The sequence below is a fragment of the Caretta caretta genome, chromosome 1, assembly GCF_965140235.1.
Source record: "Caretta caretta isolate rCarCar2 chromosome 1, rCarCar1.hap1, whole genome shotgun sequence".
In the NCBI taxonomy this organism is placed as follows: Eukaryota; Metazoa; Chordata; order Testudines; family Cheloniidae; genus Caretta; species Caretta caretta.
Genome location: NC_134206.1, coordinates 252,089,189 through 252,113,541, shown reverse-complemented (window position 1 = coordinate 252,113,541; position 24,353 = coordinate 252,089,189). Strand labels below are relative to the sequence as shown.

At 41.0% G+C, this 24,353-nt stretch overlaps 1 protein-coding gene across 2 annotated transcripts in view; it reads right to left on the bottom strand.

The window, feature by feature from the left end:
- Positions 1 to 16,151: 16,151 nt before the first annotated feature.
- The window catches only part of MYBPC1 (myosin binding protein C1), a 70,466-nt gene continuing 62,264 nt past the window's right edge, over positions 16,152 to 24,353 (bottom strand). For both annotated transcript variants that reach the window (XM_048831207.2, XM_048831217.2), the window contains one exon: positions 16,152 to 16,835. In XM_048831207.2, the coding sequence (XP_048687164.1) occupies positions 16,735 to 16,835 (101 nt within the window). In that variant the 3' untranslated portion in view covers positions 16,152 to 16,734. The remainder of the gene's footprint in view (positions 16,836 to 24,353) is intronic.

Sequence of the window (24,353 nt, the reverse complement as noted above, 5' to 3'; positions counted from 1 at the left end):
CATCCGATGAAGTGAGCTGTAGCTCACGAAAGCTTATGCTCAAATAAATTGGTTAGTCTCTAAGGTGCCACAAGTCCTCCTTTTCTTTTTGTCTGGTCACCCTAAACTAGATGGAGACAGGTCACCTGTGATAATCAGATCAGGTGCTACACCTGTCACATCATCCCTTGCTAAGGCCTGGTCTCCACAGATCACACTTTCCACTAGGGTGACAACTTGCCCTGTGTTTTAAGTGACATCCCTCTCTTCCGTGCTTAATATCCTGCAACCTATATATATGTTTAGGCACTACCACTTCTTAGCCCTTATGCTACCTAAGCACAGATCTGAAAGCACTTTACAAAGGAATGTAGGTATCATTATCCCCATTTTACAGATGGGGACTGAGGCACAAAGAGGTGAAGGGTCTTGTCAATAGTCATGCAGCAGTTAAGTGGCAGAACCAGGAACAGAACCAGGTCTCTTGACTCCAAGTCAAGTGCCCGACTGCAGTTGATCAACTAACAGTGAAAAGGATCATACTGTGGTATAAAGGTATGATTCTGTGCTGTGTGAGATTTTTGTGTCTTGTCATGTTTTATCTGACTTAGAGGTTCTCAGACTATGGTATCTGAACAATTGATGGTCCATGAAGCAGTTGCTTGTTGTCTGCTGAGAGCTAGCTGTTCACAAAGTATAGGTTTCTTCTCCTTATTTCCAGTAACTAAATTGCATTAAGAGACGGATACAAATACATTCAGTATCTTCCTAATATTTTTTCATGTAAACAATTGCCTTGCTTGCCAGAGGGCTGTTATACAATTGCAAATAGGAGGAAGTTGTCTGTTTAATTGCAAATGGGAGGGGATTCGCATTGTCATGAATAAGAGGGGAGGAGTGTCACAAGATAACCGCTGTATTAAACTGTGGTACACTGTGAAAAAGTTTGAGGCTCCCTATATTGCAAGTTCCTCAGGGCAAAGGTCTACCTTTTTTATTTGAATTCACAGTGCCATTCAGAGGGACATTGTTGTATGAATAATAATATTGTTTGGTCACCAATGTATAGAAAGGATGTAGAGAAATTGGAAAGGATCCAGAGGTGAGCAACGAAGATGATCAAAGGAATGGAATGCAAGCCATATGAGCAAAGGCTGAAGGAACTGGGTATGTTTAGTTTGGAAAAGAGGAGATTATGATAGTGATTTTCAGATACTTGAAAGGCTGCCATAAAATAAGATTGAGAAAAGTTGTTCTCTTTTGCCACAGAGGCCAGGACAAGAAACAATGGGTTCAAATTACAGCATAGATAGCAGATTTAGATAAAATCTCAGGAAAAACTTCCTAACTGTAAGAACAGTAGGACAATGGAACAGATTGCCTTGGGAGGTTGTGGAAGCTTCTTCACTGGAGGTTTTCAAAAGGAGGCTGGATAGCCATCTGTCTTGGGTGGTTTTAGACACAACAAATCTTGCATCTTGGCAGGGTTAGACTAGTTTCTGAGTTTCTTTTAACCCTGTGATTCTATGATATTGAAAGTAACCATGGGCCCCGTGTTGCAAAACTATGTAGGCTGTGCTTGAGTCACATTACTGTAGGTAATGTAGGTTGAATCCCTGCTGTAAATTATCCTGGTCATTTTCTCACAAACTTTATTTTATCTTAATATGATTTTCCTTGTGTACATTTCCTTCTGTATAATCCCTTTGAGAGCCATAGCTGAAGCCCAGGTGATTGGCTAAGTCACTGCTTACTATGCCGTGTCAAACTTTGAGCAAATATGAAATCACACAGTACGCATACAGGTGATTCTGACTATGAAGTGTCTGGAGGAAATAGTAGTTAAGTAATGGGTGTTTCTATTGGAAAATAGCCAAGATTATGGCATCATCAGATCCTCAGTGCAGTTGGTAAATAAGAATATTTTTCAGAGTATCTGGACATATTTTCTTACTCAGAATGGAACTTGCATGGTGTGTCCTGTAATACTTCAAATTTTTAATTATTAGGGCTGTCAAGGGATTAAAAAAATTAATTGCAATTAATCACTTGATTGATCGCACTGTTAAACAATAATAGAATATCATTTATTTAAATATTTTTGGCTGCTTTCTACATTTTCAAATATATTGATTCAATTCCAACACAGAATACAAAGTGTACAGTGCTCACTTTTGATTACAAATATTTGCACTGTAAAAAAACAAAAGAAATAGTATTTTTCAATTCACCTAATACAAGTAATGTAGTGCAATCTCTTTATCATGAATATTGAACTGACAAATGTAGAATTATGTACAAAAAAACCCCTGCATTCAAAAATAAAACAATGTAAAACTTTAAAGCCTACAAGTCCGCTTAGTCCTACTACAGCCAATCACTCAGACAAACAAGTTTGGTTACAATTTGCAGGAGATAATGTTGCCCGCTTCTTGTTTACAGTGTCACCTGAAAGTGAGAACAGGCATTCACATGGCACTGTTGTAGCCAGCATTGCAAGATATTTATGCCAGATGTGCTAAAGATTCATATGTCCCTTCATGCTTCAACTACCATTCCAGAGGACGTGTGTCCATGCTGGTGACAGGTTCTGCTCAATAACAATCCAAAGTAGTGCGGGCTGACACATGTTCATTTTCATCATCTGAGTCAGATGCCACCAGCAGAAGGTTGATTTTCTTTTTTGGTGGTTCAGGTTCTATAATTTCCGCATCTGAGTGCTTTTAAGACTTCTGAAAGCAAGCTCCACACCTCGTCCCTCTCAGATTTTGGACGGCACTTCAGATTCTTAAACCTTGGGTCCAGTGCTGTAGCTATTTTTAGAAATCTCAGATTGGTACCTTCTTTGCGTTTTCTCAGATCTGCAGGGAAAGTGTTCTTAAAACGACCAACATGTGTTGGGTCATCATTCAAGACTGCTATGACATGAAATATATGGCAGAATGCGGGTAAAACAGAACAGGAGACATACAATTCTCCCCCAAGGAGTTCAGTCACAAATTTAATTAACACATTTTTTTTTTAACAAGCGTCATCAGTATGGAAGCATGTTCTCTGGAATGGTGGCCGAAGCAAGAAGGGGCATACGAATATTTAGTATATCTGGAACGTAAATACCTTGCAACGCCGGCTACAAAAGTGCCATGCGAACACCCATTCTCACTTTCAGGTGACATTGTAAGTAAGAAGCAGGCAGCAGTATCTCCCATAAATGTATACACACTTGTTTGTCTCAATGGTTGACTGAACAAGAACTAGGACTGAGTGGACTTGTAGACGCTAAAGTTTTACATTGGTTTTGTTTTTGAGTGCAGTTATGTCACAAAAAATCTACATTTGTAAGTTACAGTTTCACGATAAAGAGATTGCACTTCAGGACTTGTATGAGGTGAATTGAAAAATACTATTTCTTTTGTTTATCATTTTTACAGTGCAAATATTTATAATCAATAATAATATAAAGTGAGCACTATACACTTTGTATTCTGTGTTGTAATAGAAATCAATATATTTGAAAATGTAGAAAAACATCCAGAAATATTTAATAAATTTCAATGGGTATTCTATTGTTTAACAGTGCAATTAATTGCAATTAATTTTTTTGAGTTAATCGTGTGAGTTAACTGCAATTAATCAACAGCCCTACTAATTATTAATATCTTTTAGCTCTCTAAACATTTAGAATCTGAGCTTTGAAATGTGTTGTCTTTACTGAAAAATAAAGAGAAAATATTTTTCCACTAACTTCTTTGTTATATTATTAATCTTTGGTGTTAGTTGTAACTACTGTAGGTACATTTTCAGACAAAAATGTGATTGTCAAGTTCACAGTTTTCTTTTAAATGAAGTAATTTGACTAAGATCACAGAATGGCAGTGTTGGGATACAACCCATCAGTGTGGCACTCTGACCACAAGGCCATATTTCCACAGTGTGATATTTTGGGGATCACCCAGACCAGTATGGGGTCCTGTCCCCACCTGCCCCATACCCAGGGAGTGCTTTAAAGTTGTGCTGCTCTGGCTCAGATCTCTGCCCGCAAACACAAAGTCTCGCCCTGTCTTCCACCAACCTAGTTACTCCTTTTAGGGTAACGCCAACAGCCACTCCGATCCCAAGTAACCCCAAATCCATCCTTCCTGAATTTTTAACTACCAGACATTCAAACATTTCCCCTCTGGTTCATCATCCCCCAATGATGTGAAACCAGCCTTTAGTTATCAGCCCACTTTGGCGCACACACTGAATGCAGTTTGCACAACAGAGACCTATTTAGGGTAAAAATAAACAAAATACTTATTTACTAGTAAAACCACACAGATTCAAAGATGACATAGAAAGGGAAAGCAAACATATACAAGTTACACAGGAAATAAAGATGAAGATATAGTTTCAGGCTTTACACTTCTATAGTAGATAAGATCTCTTTTCTAATATAAGTTACTCATTACCTTTGAAGAATTTCCCAGTGTATCACAGGCCATGGGGGATCTAACGTTCACAGACAGCTCCTGCCTTTGAGACTGTCCCTCAAGTTCTGAATGAAAACCTCAGATTCAAACCTCCTTTTTAAAAGGCTTTTTTTCCTACTTCTTGTTCAGCCAATCGCTAAGACATATACATTTGTTTACATTTACGGGAGATACTGCTGCCTGCTTCTTATTTACAATGTCACCTGAAAGTGAGAACAGGTGTTCGCATGGCACTTTTGTAGCCGGCACTGCAAGGTATTTACGTCCCAGGTATGCAAAACATTCATGTGCCCCTCCATGCTTTGGCCACCATTCCAAAGGACATGGTTCCATGCTGATGATGATCGTTAAAAAAATAATGCATTAATTAAAATTGAGACTGAACTCCTTGGGGGAGAACTGTATGTCTCCTGTTCTGTTTTACCCGCATTCTGCCATATATTTCATATTATAGCAGTCTTGAATGATGACCCAACACATGTTGTTCATTTTAAGAACACTTTCACAGCAGATCTGACAAAACGCAAAGAAGGTTCTAATGTGAGAGTTCTAAAAATAGCTACAGCACTCGACCCAAGGTTTAAGAATCTGAAGTGCCGTCCAAAATCTGAGAGGGACGAGGTGTGGAGCTTGGTTTCAGAAGTCTTAAAAGAGCAACACTTAGATGTGGAAACTACAGAATCCGAACCACCAAAAAAGAAAATCAACCTTCTGCTCGTGGTATCTGACTCAGATATTGAAAATGAACATGGTTCAGCCCATTCTGCTTTGGATCATTATCGAGCAGAACCCGTCATCAGCCTGGACACATGTCCTCTGGAATGGTGGTTGAAGCATGAAGAGACATATGAATCTTTAGCATATCTGGCACGTAAATGTCTTGCGAAGCCAGCTACAACAGTGCCATGCAAACTCCTATTCTCACTTTCACCAACCTATGAGAAGCAGCAAGAAACTCTTCTGTTTCTTCAAAACTAATCTAGAATCATTGCTCTCATATCCTGAGCTGTATTCATATGGGCCTAGTTCCACCTCTTAATTAACAATCTCTTCCCTCATAGAATGAGGAGGAACTCATTCTATGAATGTCCGGGTCACCATTTTGGATTTCTTTCAGACATCGCTACCATTGCAGAGGGCACTCAGAAGCTGTTGAGTTTTTGATTAAAGAAAGAAAAGGAGTACTTGTGGCACCTTAGAGACTAACAAATTTATTTGAGCATAAGCGTTGGTGAGCTACAGCTCACGGATGAAGTGAGCTGTAGCTCACGAAAGCTTATACTCAAATAAATTTGTTAGTCTCTAAGGTGCCACAAGTACTCCTTTTTGCGAATACAGACTAACACGGCTGCTACTCTGAAACCTGATTAAAGAAAGAAAGCAGAGAAAGAATAGGAGAGTGGGTTATTACTGGGACAAAGTAATGAATCATGTGTGGGGTTTGTTCGCTCTCACGTTTGGAAGGAAACAAAACATTTACTTTTTGGAGTTCAGTGGGATACTGGCCATTTCAGATTTGTTGCATGTTCTTCTCAGAATGTCCATTCCACCAAGTGCCCACAATTTAATGTAATACTTCATTCAGGTATGCATTAAATCAGTTTTGCCAACTCTTGTGGTTTTAGGTGTTTTTTTGTGAAGCCCGAGCTCTTGGAGTAATATGATTCTGTGAGAATCTCAACTTTCTAGGTTTTCTTTTAGAATTTATAGAATATCAGGGTTGGAAGGGGCCTCAGGAGGTCATCTAGTCCAACCCCCTGCTCAAAGCAGGATCAATCCCCAATTTTTGCCCCCGATCCCTAAATGGCCCTCTCAAGGATTGAACTCACAACCCTGGGTTTAGCAGGCCAATGCTCAAACCACTGAGCTATCTCTCCCTGCCTCCCTGTTTTTTAAAGTAAATTTCTAGCCTTTATGGTTGTGAAGAAAGCTTGAAAACATGAATCCTGAAGGTTAAAAAAGCAGAAGGTAAATAAATAGAACCCTAAATTTATTATTATTTTTTAAAATCCTATTACCTTAAAGTCAGTTGTATTTGTTTGAGGCCTGGCTTACGGTTACCTAGGGTTGGCAAATCTGCCATATCCATAGAGATAGATACAGTTGCCTCTATGCTTCATAGTGCAATGTCCCTGTGGTGCGGTTTACAATTGCATTGGCTTTTTTCCCCCCTGCTGTATTGCATTACTCACTTGGTTCTGATTTGCTGTCCACTGTCACGTCTAGGTCTCTTTCAACTGTACTGCTTTTCCAGTCTTTCCGTTTGAATATCTGTTCTGGAATATTTCCATGCTAGATGTATTAGATTGCATTTTTTTCCAAGTTGGATCTCCTCCTGATTCTACTTTCCAAGTTTCTTTGTATAATTTCTTTGTCATCATTAGTATTTGCAGCTAGTATTAATTACAAATATCATTAGCATTCTGTTTATTCCCTGTTATAAAATCATTAATTAAAGCTGTTAAATTAGGCTGAGCTGAACACTGGTCCTTGCAGCATCTGACCAGATAACTGCTCCTAAATTAAAATGGTGGTGTTTATCTTTCATTACCCTTTGTTTGTGGTCCTCCAGCCAGTTTTTAATCCACTTGAAATTCCTTTCCTATCTAGTTCAATCTTATAATTCCTCTTCAAGTCAATTTCAATTAATTTTGAGACTAAAATATGAGGCCCCTGTATTCATTCGCTATTCTATTGCATATCTGCATAGGTAAGTATAATTAAATATAAAGCAGTAAATCTAAGCTTTTTTTCACTATTGCTGTTCCAATATTCTACTTTTCCCTTTTGAACTTTATGCACACCAGTATTCGCATTCACTTCAATGGGGTCTATTGTGTGTATAGTTAAGTACATGCTTAAGTCTTTGCAGGATCAGGGCTTGTATTGCCTGATCAATCCATGAAGGGCTGCCTATTTGGTATTGTCTACACTTGGGTTATTGGGAGTAAAAAATGTGTACTGGTCCTAACATCATGTTGGCTCTACTCCTGGTAAACAAGGCACCTGAGGCCTTCAGTTTTTTTTTGGTACCATGATGTTTATTAGATGTGCTTTGAGTATGGTCATGTTTTTATGACTGTTAATCTTCAGTGGTGCACTCTAAAATACTTGAGACGCTTCTCTGTGTTGTCTTGAGAGCCATGCTAATTTCTGTAGATGGAATCAAATGACTATTAGCTGTATGGAGTATGGAGTTCCTTTATAGGGAAAGTAGGAGTCACTGTCTCCATGGACACTGGGTGAAATTTCTCTTAGCAAGATTCCTTAATATAAGAAGATGCATCTTGTATTTTTAACTTTATTTGAGAAAATGTTAATCAGCAGGGAGACTTGTGTGAGTTGGAGAAATAGGTTTAGTTAAACAGAAATGTGGTTTGGAGGAACAGATTTTTTGAAAGAAACTAACAATAACTTTGAAGCAGCATAGGTGTGGCTAAGTCATACAAATTAAACTAGGTGCTAATATGAGCCCCAGTCATAGAATCATAGAATGTCAGGGTTGGAAGGGACCTCAGGAGGTCATCTAGTCCAACCCCCTGCTCAAAGCAGGACCAGTCCCCAATTAAATCATCCCAGCCAGGGCTTTGTCAAGCCTGACCTTAAAAACTTCTAAGGAAGGAGATACTACCACCTCCCTAGGTAACGCATTCCAGTGTTTTACCACCCTCCTAGTGAAAAAGTTTTTCCTAATATCCAACCTAAATCTCCCCCACTGCAACTTGAGACCATTACTCCTTGTCCTGTCCTCTTCTATCACTGAGAATAGTCTAGAACCATCCTCTCTGGAACCACCTCTCAGGTAGTTGAAAGCAGCTATCAAATCCCCCCTCATTCTTCTCTTCTGCAGACTAAACAATCCCAGTTCCCTCAGCCCCTCCTCATAAGTCATGTGTTCCAGACCGCTAATAATTTTTGTTGCCCTTCGCTGGACTCTCTCCAATTTATCCACATCCTTTTTGTAGTGTGGGGCCCAAAACTGGACACAGTACTCCAGATGAGGCCTCACCAATGTCGAATAGAGGGGAACGATCACATCCCTCGATCTGCTGGCTATGCCCCTACTTATACAACCCAAAATGCCATTGGCTTTCTTGGCAACAAGGGCACACTGCTGACTCATATCCAGCTTCTCGTCCACTGTCACCCCTAGGTCCTTTTCCGCAGAACTGCTGCCTAGCCATTCGGTTCCTAGTCTGTAACGGTGCATTGGGTTCTTCCGTCCTAAGTGCAGGACCCTGCACTTATCCTTGTTGAACCTCATCAGATTTCTTTTGGCCCAATCCTCCAATTTGTCTAGGTCCCTCTGTATCCTATCCCTGCCCTCCAGCATATCTACCACTCCTCCTAGTTTAGTATCATCCGCAAATTTGCTGAGAGTGCAATCCATACCATCCTCCAGATCATTTATGAAAATATTGAACAAAACCGGCCCCAGGACCGACCCTTGGGGCACTCCACTTGATACCAGCTGCCAACTAGACATGGAGCCATTGATCACTACCCGTTGAGCCTGACAATCTAGCCAACTTTCAACCCACCTTATAGTGCATTCATCCGGCCCATACTTCTTTAACTTGCTGGCAAGAATATTGTGGGAGACCGTGTCAAAAGCTTTGCTAAAGTCAAGAAACAATACATCCACTGCTTTCCCTTCATCCACAGAACCAGTAATCTCATAGAAGGCGATTAGATTAGTCAGGCATGACCTTCCCTTGGTGAATCCATGCTGACTGTTCCTGATCACTTTCCTCTCGTGTAAGTGCTTCAGGATTGATTCTTTGAGGACCTGCTCCATGATTTTTCTGGGGACTGAGGTGAGGCTGACTGGCCTGTAGTTCCCAGGATCCTCCTTCTTCCCCTTTTTAAAGACTGGCACTACATTAGCCTTTTTCCAGTCATCCAGGACTTCCCCCGTTCGCCACGAGTTTTCAAAGATAATGGCCAATGGCTCTGCAATCACAGCCGCCAATTCCTTTAGCACTCTCGGATGCAACGCGTCCGGCCCCATGGACTTGTGCACGTCCAGCTTTTCTAAATAGTCCCTAACCACCTCTTTCTCCACAGAGGGCTGGCCACCTACTCCCCATGCAGTGATGCCCAGCGCAGCAGTCTGGGAGCTGACCTTGTTCGTGAAGACAGAGGCAAAAAAAGCATTGAGTACATTAGCTTTTTCCACATCCTCTGTCACTAGGTTGCCTCCCTCATTCAGTAAGGGGCCCACACTTTCCTTGCCTTTCTTCTTGTTGCCAACATACCTGAAGAAACCCTTCTTGTTACTCTTAATATCTCTTGCTATCTGCAACTCCAGGTGTGATTTGGCCTTCCTAATTTCATTCCTACATGCCCGAGCAATAATATTATACTCTTCCCTGGTCAGTTGTCCTATCTTCCACTTCTTGTAAGCTTCTTTTTTATGTTTAAGATCCGCAAGGATTTCACCGTTAAGCCAAGCTGGTCGCCTGCCATATTTACTATTCTTTCGACACATCGGGATGGTTCGTCCCTGTAACCTCAATAGGGATTCCTTGAAATACAACCAGCTCTCCTGGACTCCTTTCCCCTTCATGTTAATCCCCCAGGGGATCCTACCCATCAGTTCCCTGAGGGAGTTGAAGTCTGCTTTCCTGAAGTCCAGGGTCCGTATCCTGCTGCTTACCTTTCTTCCCTTTGTCAGGATCCTGAACTCAACCAACTCATGGTCACTGCCTCCCAAATTCCCATCCACTTTTGCTTCCCCCACTAATTCTTCCCGGTTTGTGAGCAGCAGGCCAAGAAAAGCTCCCCCCCTAGTTGGTTCCTCTGGCACTTGCACCAGGAAATTGTCCCCTACATTATCCAAAAACTTCCTGGGTTGTCTATGCACCTTCAAGTCGCCCATGAGAACCAGGGCGTGCGATCTAGTAGCATCTGCGAGTTGCCGGTAGAAAGCCTCATCCACCTCATCCCCCTGGTCCGGTGGTCTATAGCAGACTCCCACCACTACATCACTCTTGTTGCTCACACTTCTAAACTTAATCCAGAGACACTCAGCTTTTTCTGCAGTTTCATACTGGAGCTCTGAACTCCTGCAATGAGTGCCATGTGGGTGGACGCCTCTGCCCACATGGAGCTCAATGGCTTCAAAGAGGACCATTTATGACTGTACCTCATTGATACAAATGTCAAGATTACCCAATTTACCCCTTATTTTCCATTCTTATTTCCTCCCTTCTCTTTTGCACATCTTGGTCTGTCATTGTTATGTTCTCCACTTTATTTAGGCCCCAACCCTGCAATTTATAATGCATGGGCAGATTGCTACACCCACGTGGAGTCCCACTGAAGTCAATGGGGCTTGGGGTGATCACCCATCCCTTATTTTAAGGATTGTCCCTTGACCATTCTAGACATTAAATTGAAGCTTATGCTAATTGCATTGTATACTTAAGGGCAGGAGAAATGTACACTTGAGAGAAAAATACACGATGTGCTAAGGAACATGGTGTTTCCCTAAAATGTCCCTTAAAATACAGTACTGTTCCTTATTTTTCATGTGGTTTTCTCTTTTTTCCATCCAACAAAAGGGGTCTTCCTAGTGGGGCTCCTTGGTGGGTACATTATTCCGTCCACAAGTTGTCAATTGCTGGACTAGGGCCTTGGGTTGTAAGTTCCCCAGGCCAAGGTCTCACTTGTCTGTAAAGTGTCATGTACACCAGTGGCACACTATAAATTATCTGTTTAACTGGTTCAATTTGAGCTTTATATTTAACATACTCAAGTTGGCTGGGCCTAATTCGGGGCTTCAAAGAAAGTAAAAGGCGCATCTGCATTTATCAGAAGGAACAACTGTGGTAAGAGTCTGTGGGGCTGAAGCTCAGATCCCTGAAACATGAAGAAGCAGCTCTGTGCCTCCTTGGATCTGCAAAACTGCCCTCAAGCAAGTGGATCTAGTCACCAGAGGATCCTGGTACCGTACACATTGTGTGATGGTACACATTGGTGATGTAGTGCTGGTAGCTGGTACACATTGTGTGATGGTACACATTGTGTGATGTAGAGCTGGTAGCTGGTACACATTGTGTGATGGTACACATTGTGTGATGTAGAGCTGGTAGCTGGTACACATTGTGTGATGGTACACATTGGTGATGTAGAGCTGGTAGCTGGTACACATTGTGTGATGGTACACATTGGTGATGTAGAGCTGGTAGCTGGTACACATTGTGTGATGGTACACATTGGTGATGTAGAGCTGGTAGCTGGTACACATTGTGTGATGGTACACATTGTGTGATGTAGAGCTGGTAGCTGGTACACATTGTGTGATGGTACACATTGGTGATGTAGAGCTGGTAGCTGGTACACATTGTGTGATGGTACACATTGGTGATGTAGAGCTGGTAGCTGGTACACATTGTGTGATGGTACACATTGGTGATGTAGAGCTGGTAGCTGGTACACATTGTGTGATGGTACACATTGTGTGATGTAGAGCTGGTAGCTGGTACACATTGTGTGATGGTACACATTGGTGATGTAGAGCTGGTAGCTGGTACACATTGTGTGATGGTACACATTGGTGATGTAGAGCTGGTAGCTGGTACACATTGTGTGATGGTACACATTGGTGATGTAGAGCTGGTAGCTGGTACACATTGTGTGATGGTACACATTGTGTGATGTAGAGCTGGTAGCTGGTACACATTGTGTGATGGTACACATTGGTGATGTAGAGCTGGTAGCTGGTACACATTGTGTGATGGTACACATTGGTGATGTAGAGCTGGTAGCTGGTACACATTGTGTGATGGTACACATTGGTGATGTAGTAGCTCCGATGCTATCTCCACGCAGTTACCAATGCAAAGAGCATAACTGGGATTTCTTTACACCCCAGCAATTTCCAGCTGCTGGAATGACTCTTAGTTGACACTTGGCATAAACAAGAGCAGGCTTCAGGAGCAGAGGGCCTAAGGCACCTCAAATTTATGCTAGTCAGTAGATTGACAAATGCATGGTCCTAGAGAAAGCATAAAGTGGGCATAAAGCTGTGCGCATAAACACATGCACATCGCATAGGAGGCTATGCACACAAATTCTCCCCGCCACCGAAGAGCACTGAACACTTCTAGCCACAGCTCAGAGTCTGGTCCTAATAACCAATCTATTGTTGTGTATTATATAAATGAAGACAAAGTGCTTGGTGCTGCATTAGACACAAAGATCAAGAAAGCCCCTGCCTCAAAGGCCTTAGTCTAGAAGATATAGAAAGACAAGATTAATTGGGGGAATGCAGAGGAACGAGCTATCTTTAGTGTTTTATTCCATTTCCCCCTCATTTGAATTTGATATTTTACATGGTTTTATTTGTTGAGCTCCAAGCAGAGGTGGGTCTTTTAGTGAGATCTGAAATGCAAGGTTGGTGCCTGGAGCACTAGTAGTGGGAGTGCCTGTCATGCACAGAAAGCATGAAAACGGGGGGTGGGAGGAGAAGGAAATGAAAAGGGTATCAAGACTGGGAAGCTTAGCAGAGCAAAGGGCATGAGGATATTCAAGTTGCCACAGTGAAGGAGGAAGTGGTAACTAGATGCTTATAAAGTAGTGCAGAAACACTAGCTCAGCAGTGACTTGCCAGTGACAATAAAAATGCCTGCGGCAAAGAATGTCTTAATTATAATAGCCCATTTAGTTTCATAATTTTTATCTAATGGTTATTTTCATGTTAATGCTTCTTTCAACATCAGACAGCTGCTGTGTTGCAATTTCTGTATGTTTTCTCTATTATTGCATCAACCAGTTATTCCAACTACATGATAAACCTTTGAACAAGACTGCACTTCATAACCTAGCCTATGTATGGCGTTGGAGTAACAATCGGTAAATAAATGACAGGACAGAACATAACTGAGAACCCAGCCAAATTATTTGTTACCCCATGTTTTGTGTGTTTCACAGAGTTCAATGGAGAGCTAAAGAAAAATACCACATTCATTAAATGCCACCACCTGCTTCTCTTGGAGGTTAATGTTCTTAGTACTAAGAAATTAGTGTAACTGTTTTACCTAATCTAAAAATTTCTATATAAGTCTTATCCTTAATTTTCATCTTTCATGATGAGGAAAGAAACTCAATAGCAGTACGGTTAAGAATTACACATCTGCTGTGGTGTGTATAACAGATCAGTGAATTAGGGACAGGTTGGTGAAAAGATAAGGAGAGTTGTCACTATTCCTATTATAATTAAAAACACTGCAAATATAAAATAGTATACATGTTCCCCCACTTTTGTATGCCCCTTGTCCTAGACTGTAAGCTCTTTGGGTCAAAGATCATGTTTTCATATGTACTTGTGCAACACCTAGCACAATGGCATCCTGGTTACCACTGGCATGTCTGCAATGTGGAAATTAAATGCTAAAAGAAAGCAAAAGAAGCAGTGAGAGACAAAAAGGCATCCTTTAAAAAGTGGAAGTTAAATCTTAGTGAGGAAAATAGCAAGAAGCATAAACCCTGGCAAATGAAGTGTAAAAATATAATTAGGAAGGCCAAAAAAAGAATTTGAAGAACAGCCTAGCCAAAGACTCAAAAAGTAATAGCAAACATTTTTTTAAGTACATCAGAAGCAGGAAACCTGCTAAACAACCAGTGGGACCATTGGATGATCAAGCTGCTAAAGGACGCACTCAAGGACGATAAGGCCATTGAAGAGAAACTAAATTAATTCTTTGCATTAGGCTTCGCGGCTGAGGATGTGAGGGAGATTCCCAAACCTAAGCCATTCGTTTTAGGTGACAAATTTGAGGAACTGTCCCAGATTGAGGTGTCATTAGAGGAGGTTTTGGAACAAATGGATAAATTAAACAGTAATAAGTCACCAGGACCAGATGGTATTCACCCAAGAATTCTGAAGGAACTCAAATGTGAAATTGCAGAACTACTAACTGTAGTTTGTGACCTATCATTTAAATCCGCTCCTGTACCAAATGACTGGAGGATAGATAATGTGATGCCAATTTTTAAAAAGGGCTCCAGAGGTGACCCCGACAATTACAGGCCGGTAAACCTGACTTCAGTTCTGGGCAAACTGGTTGAAACTATAGTAAAGAACAAAATTGTCAGACACATAGATGAACATAATTTGTTGGGGAAGAGTCAACATGTTTTTTTGTAAATGGAAATCATGCCTCACCAATCTATTAGAATTCTTTGAGGGGGTAAACAAGCATGTGGACAAGGGGGATCCAGTGGATATAGTTTACTTAGATTTCCAGAAAGCCTTTGACAAGGTCCCTCACCAAAGGCTCTGAAGCAAAATAAGCAGTCATGGGGTAAGAGGGAAGGTCCTCTCATGGTTTGGTAACTGGTTAAAAGATAAGAAACAAAAGCTAGGAATAAATGCTCAGTTTTCAGAATGGAGAAAGGTAAGTAGTGGTGTCCCCCAGGGATCTGTACTGGGACCAGTCCTATTCAACATATTCATAAATGATCTGGAAAAAGGGGTAAATAGCGAGGTGGCAAAATTTGCAGATGATACAAAACTACGCAAGATAGTTAAGTCCCAAGCAGACTGCGAAGAGCTACAAAAGGATCTCCCAAAACTGGGTGACTGAGCAACAAAATGGCAAATTAAATTTAATGTTGATAAATGCAAAGTAATGCACACTGGAAAACATAATCCCAATATACATATAAAATGATGGGTCTAAATTAGCTGTTACCACGCAAGAAAGAGATCTTGGAGTCATTGTGGATAGTTCTCTGAAAACATCCACTCAATGTACAGCGGGAGTCAAAAAAGCTAACAGAATGTTGGGAATCATTAAGAAAGGGATAGATAATATCATATTGCCTCTATATAAATCCAAGGTATGCCCACATCTTGAGTACTGTGTGCAGATGTGGTCGCCCCATCTCAAAAAAGATATATTGGAATTGGAAAAGGTTCAGAAAAGGGCAACAAAAATGATTAGGGGTATGGAACAGCTTCCATATGAGGAGAGATTAATAAGACTGGGACTTTTCAACTTGGAAAAGAGATGACTAAGGGGGGGATATGATAGAGGTGTATAAAATCATGACTGGTGTGGAGAAAGTAAATAAGGAAGTGTTATTTACTCCTTCTCATAACATAAGAACTAGGTTTCAGAGTAGCAGCCGTGTTAGTCTGTATTTGCAAAAAGAAATGGAGGACTTGTGGCACCTTAGAGACTAACAAATTTATTTGAGCATAAGCTTTCGTGAGCTACAGCTCACTTCAGGTGCCACAAGTCCTCCTTTTCTTTATAAGAACTAGGGGTTACCAAATGAAATTAATAGGCGGCAGGTTTAAAACAAACAAACGGAAGTATTTTTTCACACAGCACACAGTCAACCTGTGGAATTCTTTGCCAGAGGATGCTGTGAAGGCCAAGACTATAACAGGGTTCAAAAATGAACTAGATAAGTTCATGGAGGATAGATCCATCAATGGCTGTTGGCCAGGATGGGCAGGGATGGTGTCCCTAGCCTCTGTTTTCCAGAATCTGAGAATGGGTGACTTGATGATTACCTGTTCTGTTCATTCCCTCTGGGGCACCTGGCATTGGCCACTGTCAGAAGATAGGATACTGGGCAAGGTGGACCTTTGATCTGACCCAGTATGGCCGTTCTTATGTTCTTAAATAATCACATGGTGAGATAATGTAAAATAACAATCAAACAGTATTTTGGTAGGTCTTAAACACTTCATGTTTATTGTACATTAAATAAAACACTTTAATTTCAGTTGAAAGAAACTTGATTTGTGGGTGAGTCATAAGAAATATAAATCTTCTAGATGAAGAAATATTCAACTGAAATGACCATTAAATGCACGTGTATTAAATAGTCAGTTTATAGCAAAACCGTATTCTTTTGAACTGCTGTTAGATTAATAAGATCCATTATCAAAAGAGGTATGTATGTCAAGGCCCTACTGGATTGCAACTGGTTGATCAGTCTACTTTCACTCTGACAAAAATATGCCTAACCCTACAAAGTACAAAGAAGAAGATTGTCTTCTCATGCTTATTACACAGCTTCTTCTTCTTTCTCATTAAAAAACAAACAAAACACATTATCAAACAGAAAACAATGCTGAACGTTACAAAATGTGTCTTGGCTTAAATTTCAACCCCAAAACAATCCATGCGTAACTTTTATTTTCAGCAGCAGGAAGGGGGGAAAAAAGCAGGGAGGCACACTGTTGTGATGCTATTGCAAGAATTAAAACGCTGGCTATCAGTTTCCAGTGCAGTGGCGGGAAAGCACTGTGGATGAGCTCTCACTTTCCCTCAGGGTTGCCTGCTTGCATTTCTTGCATATATGAATGAATGATATGCGGAGGCACCCCTTGCATTAAGAGTCTGAAGAATGAAAGTCCACCTATGGACAAGAAACAAGACAATCGAATGGTTAAAATTACCAAGAGAAGCAGATTTTTAAAAATATTTTTCTGGCTCTCTGTGAAAAATATTGACCCAGTTAAGTGACAGAGATCTAGTCAGTCCCTATGTTATATTTTCTCTTGACACACAGTGAAATTTACCCCTGTGCAACGGGCCAGCACAAAGGTTACTCATAATTTAAGTCCTATGTTGGCATTTTAAGTGGTGCATAGAACTTGTGCTGGCCCCTTGCAAAGGGGTGTATTTCACCTGTAATGGGCCAGAGTCGGTCATCAGTTGCACCCAGTGCAACCCCACCGATATACAATGCATAGCTTCATCCCAAACAACCCTGTTCATTTCAATGGAGTTGCATGAAGTGTATCTAAGAGTAGAATTTGACTAAGAAAGTCCAGTGCAGAGAACACTTGACAGGCAGAAAAAAGACAAGAAGTACAGATTCACATTATTAGTGCTGGATTTTATAATAAACATTTAGCAAAATATTTACTATACCTCTTGGAATTTGACTGAAGTATGTGTAACTTATTTATGTGTATGAAAGAATTGCACAAAAAGACCAGGATTCTCAAAAATAGATGCCTGAATTTAGGCTCTGAAGCCCATATTTAGGCTTGATAAGTAGCCTGATTTTCAAAAAGTTTTTTGAAAATTTGACCATAAATTCTCAAATAAATGAAGTAGAATTGGCATGAGTATTATTCCTGTTTCTATAGTAAAAAATCTCCTCTCCTAAGATTCAGCAGTGAGCTTTCATTTTAGTTTCAGCACCTTCAAATGGCACTGGCCCTTATTATAGTTTGAGCACAGGAGTGGGGGCCAGCAAGTCCTGAAAGAGACATCTTTTTCTGATACCGTGACCTTAAGGAAATCACTAAGGCCAGATGCTCCTCTTCTGCATTGTGTGGAGGGGAGTTAATGTGCATGGAAAGACTGCAGGGCCAATATTTGGAGGGGAGCCATGGGTACACTGCATATGCTCCTTCCAAACTGGCAATAGGCACGCCACACAATGAATACTGTCAAATACTGCTGTCAGAGCTCATCTTTGAGAGCTGTGAACCCTGAGGATGTGCTTCCCCCATTTCCTCACTTCCTTGATTCTGAGGAAAAACAGAATTGTCAAGACATATCTCGGTAGTTGTGGGTTGTTTTTTTAAGGTGATACATTTTGCTTTCTTGCAGAAGTTGTTCCTGACGTTATGTGGGAAGAAATTGAATATGCAGTTTGTAACATAAAGAAAGGGAGAAGTCCGGGAGTGGATGATGTTTGGCCAGGAATATCTCAAAGTAGGGGAAGATACCCTCTTCAAAGTGTTAGCGCAGCAGTTCACCATCTACATCAATAGCAAGCGTGTTCCAGATGCATGGAAAAAATCAAAAACAATACTATTGATGAAAAAACGTGATCCAGAAGAACTGAGCAACTACTGTCTGATCACACTCCTCTCACAAGTGTATAAAGTCTTCATCTGGGTCATACTCAATCAGATTAAGAAGGATCTTGAAATGCACAAAAACAAAGAACAAGCTGGTTTCTGCTTAGGGTATTTGACAATTGATCACATTCACTCAGTTCGGCAGCTCATCGAAAAATGCAAGGAATACAAAGTACCATTGTGTCTTGCATTTGTCCATGACAAAAAGGCATTTGACTCGGTAGAGGTCAATGCTGTTCTCAACACACTTGGAATTGACCGGAAATACATCAACCTGCTGGAAGAAATTAACCGCAATTGCTCAACAGAGATAACATTATTCAATGTCCCCTGCATTATTACTATATGCAGAGGATTCAGACAAGGTGACACAATCTCACTGAAGCTGTTTGCAGCAGTACCGGAGTCGCTGTTCAAGAAATTGAACGGGGAAGAAGGAATCAGAATTGACGGAGAACAGTTAACGCATCTTCTCTTCGCTGATGACTGTGTAATACTGGCAAAGGACATGGCAAAACTGGAGAACAAATTGCAGAAACTGCAAACGCTTTCGCATGATATCGCATTGGAAGTGAACATGTCGAAGATGAAGTGGATATGGAACAAGCATTGTGCAGAAGAAATCGTCACTGTAAATGGGAAAGAAATCGAGGAGGTTGACAAATATATTTACCTGGGTCAGCAGCTGAGCAGAGACAACTCATTCGAAGGGGAATGCAGTAGGAGGCAAAAGGCAGGGTGGGCAAGTTTCAACAAAATAAAGACATGTCTAATGGATGATGAACTGCCCATGAAGAAAAGGAAAGAACTGTTTAACTCCACTGTTCTGCCAGCAATGATATACGGAGTGGAAAGCTGGTCAATGACGAAAGCAGAGGAAGAAAAATTCGCTGTCACCCAGAGAGCAATGGAAAGGCGAATGTGTAAGATATCATTCCGTGATCACATACCGAATGAGAAAATCAGAAGGCGTACAGAGGTGACTGATGTAGTGCAAGTGATGTATGATGCAAAGCAAAGATGGGCGGGTCATGTAGTCTGCAGACAAGACAATAGGTGGACAATCCTCATCAGTGACTGGATCACCAGAGACCACAAGCGACCGCTGGCAGACCGAAAACGTGTTGGGCCGATCCCATGACAAAACTCTTTGGCCAGAAATGGAAAGAACGTGCTTGCAACAAAATAGAATGGTGTGGCATTGACTTGCATTCGTGGAGAGATGGACGAGGACAAGCTGGACAAAGATGACAGGTCCCAATAAGAGCTGGGGGGGTCTCACCATGCTGTGTGTTGCTTTGTCCCTTCCAATCCTCTGGAAAGCTCTGTTTCTTGTCTCTGGGGAGTTGGGCTTGCTTTGGAACTTTGACAGGCCGTGGTGTCTACTAAATAAGCATCCTACAGCACAGTCAACAGCCACAGCCTCTCAGGGCTTCCAGGGTTTGGAAAGCATATTGCTTTGGATCTGGCACCATATGGGTAAAGAGATAGGGCCAAACCTGTTTTTAGTTACACTGGCACAATGTAAACCTGGGGCTATCATGAAGACAATGGAGTTATTCAGAATTTAGCCTGGTGTGATGGAGGGCACAGGTCGGCCTGAGACCTTTAAAATAGATTTTAATATATTTAGAAACATGAGAAAATTTTACTTTTTTCACTGTGTGCAGGACAATACCAGGTCTGTTTTAGACCCAGCTTTGCATTTTATGATTTTGTTTTGTATTGTACCACTACTCTCTCTTGTTTTTAGTTAATTCTCCTTTTTTAAATAAACCAAATCTTGTTTTGTTGTAAGTGCTCACACATACTGCGTGATTTTACAGGAGCAGTGGTTTAAGGTAAAACTAGTCAACTGGGGTACGCTGCTCCTCTAAGAGCAGAGGACCTGGGATTTCTGTGAGTAGCCAGTGTCAGGAGCTGGACATCACAGGAGAATGATTCAAAGGGACTTGGGGACGAGGGTGCACCTAATGATAACCTACAAGATGATGACAGCACTGGATTAGCCCAGAGGAGAGTGCCTGAGTGGCTAACAGGCTGGTGATGTTAGAGAGCTAACACTGAACCACCAGAGACAAGGCTACCTCTCATTAGAGGCAGGGGGTAAAAAGGTGTATCTCAGTCTTGGGTACCCCATGAACCGGCAGAGAGGGACAGTGGGAAAATGGCAAATATTTTGCTAAAAATATTAAAGCTCACCCCTCCTCGATAGGGAAGGTTGGTATGTGTGATAAGGAAACTGCATTACTACTGTACCTTTTATAAGTCTGCATGGATGTTCACTTCTGCAAGATGCAAACACAACCAACCCCAATAACACTTACCTTCTGAGGCATTTCTGTAGCACACCAAAAGTTTTAAAGCAAAAGTACATTTTCAAGATGAACACATCATTCTCTTTACCCGAGCAAACTGTATATTTCAGCTAGATTAAACGGACTGATCCAATATGGATATAATTTTATTCTACTTACACAATTTAGAACAAGCCAATATATCCATTAACAACATTCTCCTACTAAAGAGACATTATTTAATTGTAACTCTAAGTAAGTGAGCTACATCATTTAAACTTATCACTCTTTCGGAGTTGTGCTTTCCCAGTCTTAGGTAAATGTTTAATACAGACAAAAAATGGCATGCTTTATAGCATTCTTTAAAACTTGTGTAATGCAAATTTTCATAAGAATCATTCATTTTTAAATAAAATTAACTGATGTAAAAATGGTCTCATTTATTTAGAAGTCTATCCTTAGATGCAAATAATTGACTGGAGATGAAAAATGCTCTTATGTTACTTGTATTTGCTCTATGGTAAGTAATTAACCTAACTCATGCTCTGTTAAATTCAGTTGAAGCATTTTCACTAGCAGAAAGTAAGTGGATGTACCACTAAAGGGAGTTACTATAACAAGCAATTATTGGAAAGATTAAGAGTTAATTGTTAGTTTAAGGATAGTGTAATACAAATGATTAAATTATTGATTTTAAAACATTTTCATTAAATGACATAATGAAAATCATGCCATACTTGGCAGGCTTTGTATGACGTGAAAACAGACATAAGCTTCATATGCAAGAATCATATGAAAGCTTACCTTAGATGGCAATATACATTCAAAAATCCTTACTGTGCAACTAAGGGAGAGAGAGAAAGAGAAGTAAGCACTTAATTGCTAACACCAAAGTAGAGAACTTGTTGGGTGAAATTATGTTCATAATGATGACAAGATGATGTTTTAATCCTTAGTCATGTAAAATATGTAAGAAATAGAAGCACATGGAAAGTAAATGGCAGGGATCCAGTACCACTTCAAAATTATAATTAATGTGTGATGTTAATATGCACAAACAAATATGACTGGCTTCTGTCATTAGTCTAGGGTACATAGTGGAGCTAGTCAAATTGTGCAATTGACTTTTAGAATAAAAGTTTCCAAACTTAGCTTCAGAAGAAGCTAAAACATATATATATATATATATTTGTGTTTTTCAACACAGGGAAAAACCCACCCACATAGCATTATATATATATACATATGTTGAAACTCTAAAAGGCAAAATTATCAAGTATAGACTAGTTACACACCAGTGCCTTATTATGTTTTATTATGTATTATTACGCACCAGTGCCTTTACACAAATACCTATTGACATTAGCTAAGGCATGCCATTTACTCTATAGGAACCATTAGTTTTAATAAAGTATTTTACGTATGTAGTGCTATGTCTGGGCACTAAACTGTAGCAGCCATTTAAAAAAAGAAATATTCAAAAATATCTAAAATGGTTGCAGTACATTCTAGCTTAATTGCGTCACAAGAGTAAGTTTTTAAATTGTGCATCTGAAAGCCTCCAGTACTGGAAATATCAGTGTTTGGGCATTTCTGCAATTTAAAAATGGCCACCTTTATATTTTTGAATTTTGGTAATGTTAAAAACGTCATTTCTATTTAAAGGGGTAAATTCTCTGCTGGTGTAACTCAGCTGAAGCTGAATTTAAAGTCAACAGGGTTATACTCATAGATAATTTATTTGGTTCTAAGGGTGAAATCCTGGCCCCACTGCGTGGGTATGTCTACACTGAAATTAAACAACTGCAGCTGGCCTGTGCCAGCTGACTTGGGCTTGCAGGACTGTTCAATTGCGGTGTAGACATTCGGACTTGGACTGGAGTCTGGGCTGTAGGACCCTGTGTGGTAGAAGGGTCCCAGAGCTCGAACTGCAGCTTGAGCCTGGGAGTCTACATGGCAATTAAACAGTCCCTTAGCCCAAGCCCCGCAAGCCCGAGTCAACTGCATGGGCCAGCTGTAGGTGTTTAATTGCATGTAGACATACCCACTGACATCAATGGAAAGGTCCCATTGACTTCAACAGAGTTAGTATTTCCCCCTTAGACTTTGCATGCCAAGTGTCAGCCTGTATTGAAGTTCTAAGTACCAATTCAGAATAGAAATCTAGTTTACAATAAGGTATACATTTTAAAATAAAATGGATAACACAGTGATACCTCTGTTCTTTCAATAAGTCTCCAGGTTATATCAAACTAACCTAAACCTGATCCTCTGAGATGCAGATCACCTCTTGAGAGGAATTGAGTCACCTTGACAAAGGGAGTTGCATACATTTAAGGTTTTATTTATTTATTTATTTATTTTACACATATATGCATGGTTTTATGTCTAATGAGAAAGTTTTAATTCTTGCCTCGACTTTGCATAACTCTGATGTTAGCTCCTACATTCTTGATTAATTTGGCCTTCTTTGCTCATGTGACATAGCCAATGTATGTCATGAGACACTAGCTAGTACAATCTAAAAGCAACTAAGGAATACACACTTTACATGCAAATACATTTTAATGTAAAAAGAGAGGAATGGAGTGGAAGGTAATGTCCAGTGGAATATGCTTTTTATAAACCTGTTTCTTCCCCGCCAAGAAGAATGGTTCTCCTGGGGTAATTATTCCATGATCCAACACTGCAGAATTGGAATATTCGTACTGGTATTTATTCTCGTTTGAAATTGTTCCCAATTAATTTATTTAACAACTTATTTTTTTTAATATGATTAATACCAATTGCAACTTTTCTCAGAATGCATTACTATCATTGTGTTATTGAAGTGATAAGTAACCTTGGCTTCACTCTTAAGGCTGATCACTCTCTCCAAAGTAGTCAATTATTTCATGACAACAGGATTATGAGTATAAAAACGTGTCGTGGACCATGAAATCTGGTCTCCCTCTGTGAAATCTGGCCTTTTGTGTGCTTTTACATTATACTATATAGATTTCACAGGGGAGACCAGCACTTGTTAAATTGGGAGTCCTGACCCAAAAGGGAGTTGCAGGGGGGGTCACAAGGTTATTTTAGGGGGGGGTCACAGTATTGCCACCCTTACTGCTGCGCTGCTGCCTTCAGAGCTGGGCAGCTGCTGACTGGGCCCAGCTCTGCAGGCAGGAGCACAAAAGTAAGGGTGGCAATACCACACCAGGCTATCCTTACTTCTGTGCTGCTGCTGGCGGTGGCTCTCTCTGCCTTCAGAGCTGGGCTCCTGGCCAGCAGCCCCCAATCTCCAGCTGCTCAGCTCTGAAGGCAGGCTGTTGCCAGCAGGTGACCTGTGGGGGAGAGGGTGAAGGGTCACATGACCCTCCCCAAACCACTGAGGGGGGCAAGACCAGCAGGTGGGGAGACGAAGGGGCAGGGCCAGAGCCGGAAGGGAAAAGGCAGGGCCAGAGCCTCTCCTCTTCCGGCCTCCTCTTCTGGCCACGCTGCCTGGTGCAGCTCGCAGCTCTCTCAAGCAGGCTCCAGCAGGCAGCGTGGCCAGAGGCTCCCTGGGACAGTGCATTAGTGGCTCCACACATGCCAGGGGGACTGGAGCAGAGCCCTCACCTCCGGCCAGATAACGTGGGTTGGGGAGGGGACGGGGAGAGCGCAGGGTCCCTAGGCTGGAGGCGGGGACGAGTCACATGGGGGGGTCATGTGGGGAGCAGGGCAGGGAGGAGTCATGTGAGGGGGTCACATTGGGGGTGGTGTCACGTGCCTCCCTTT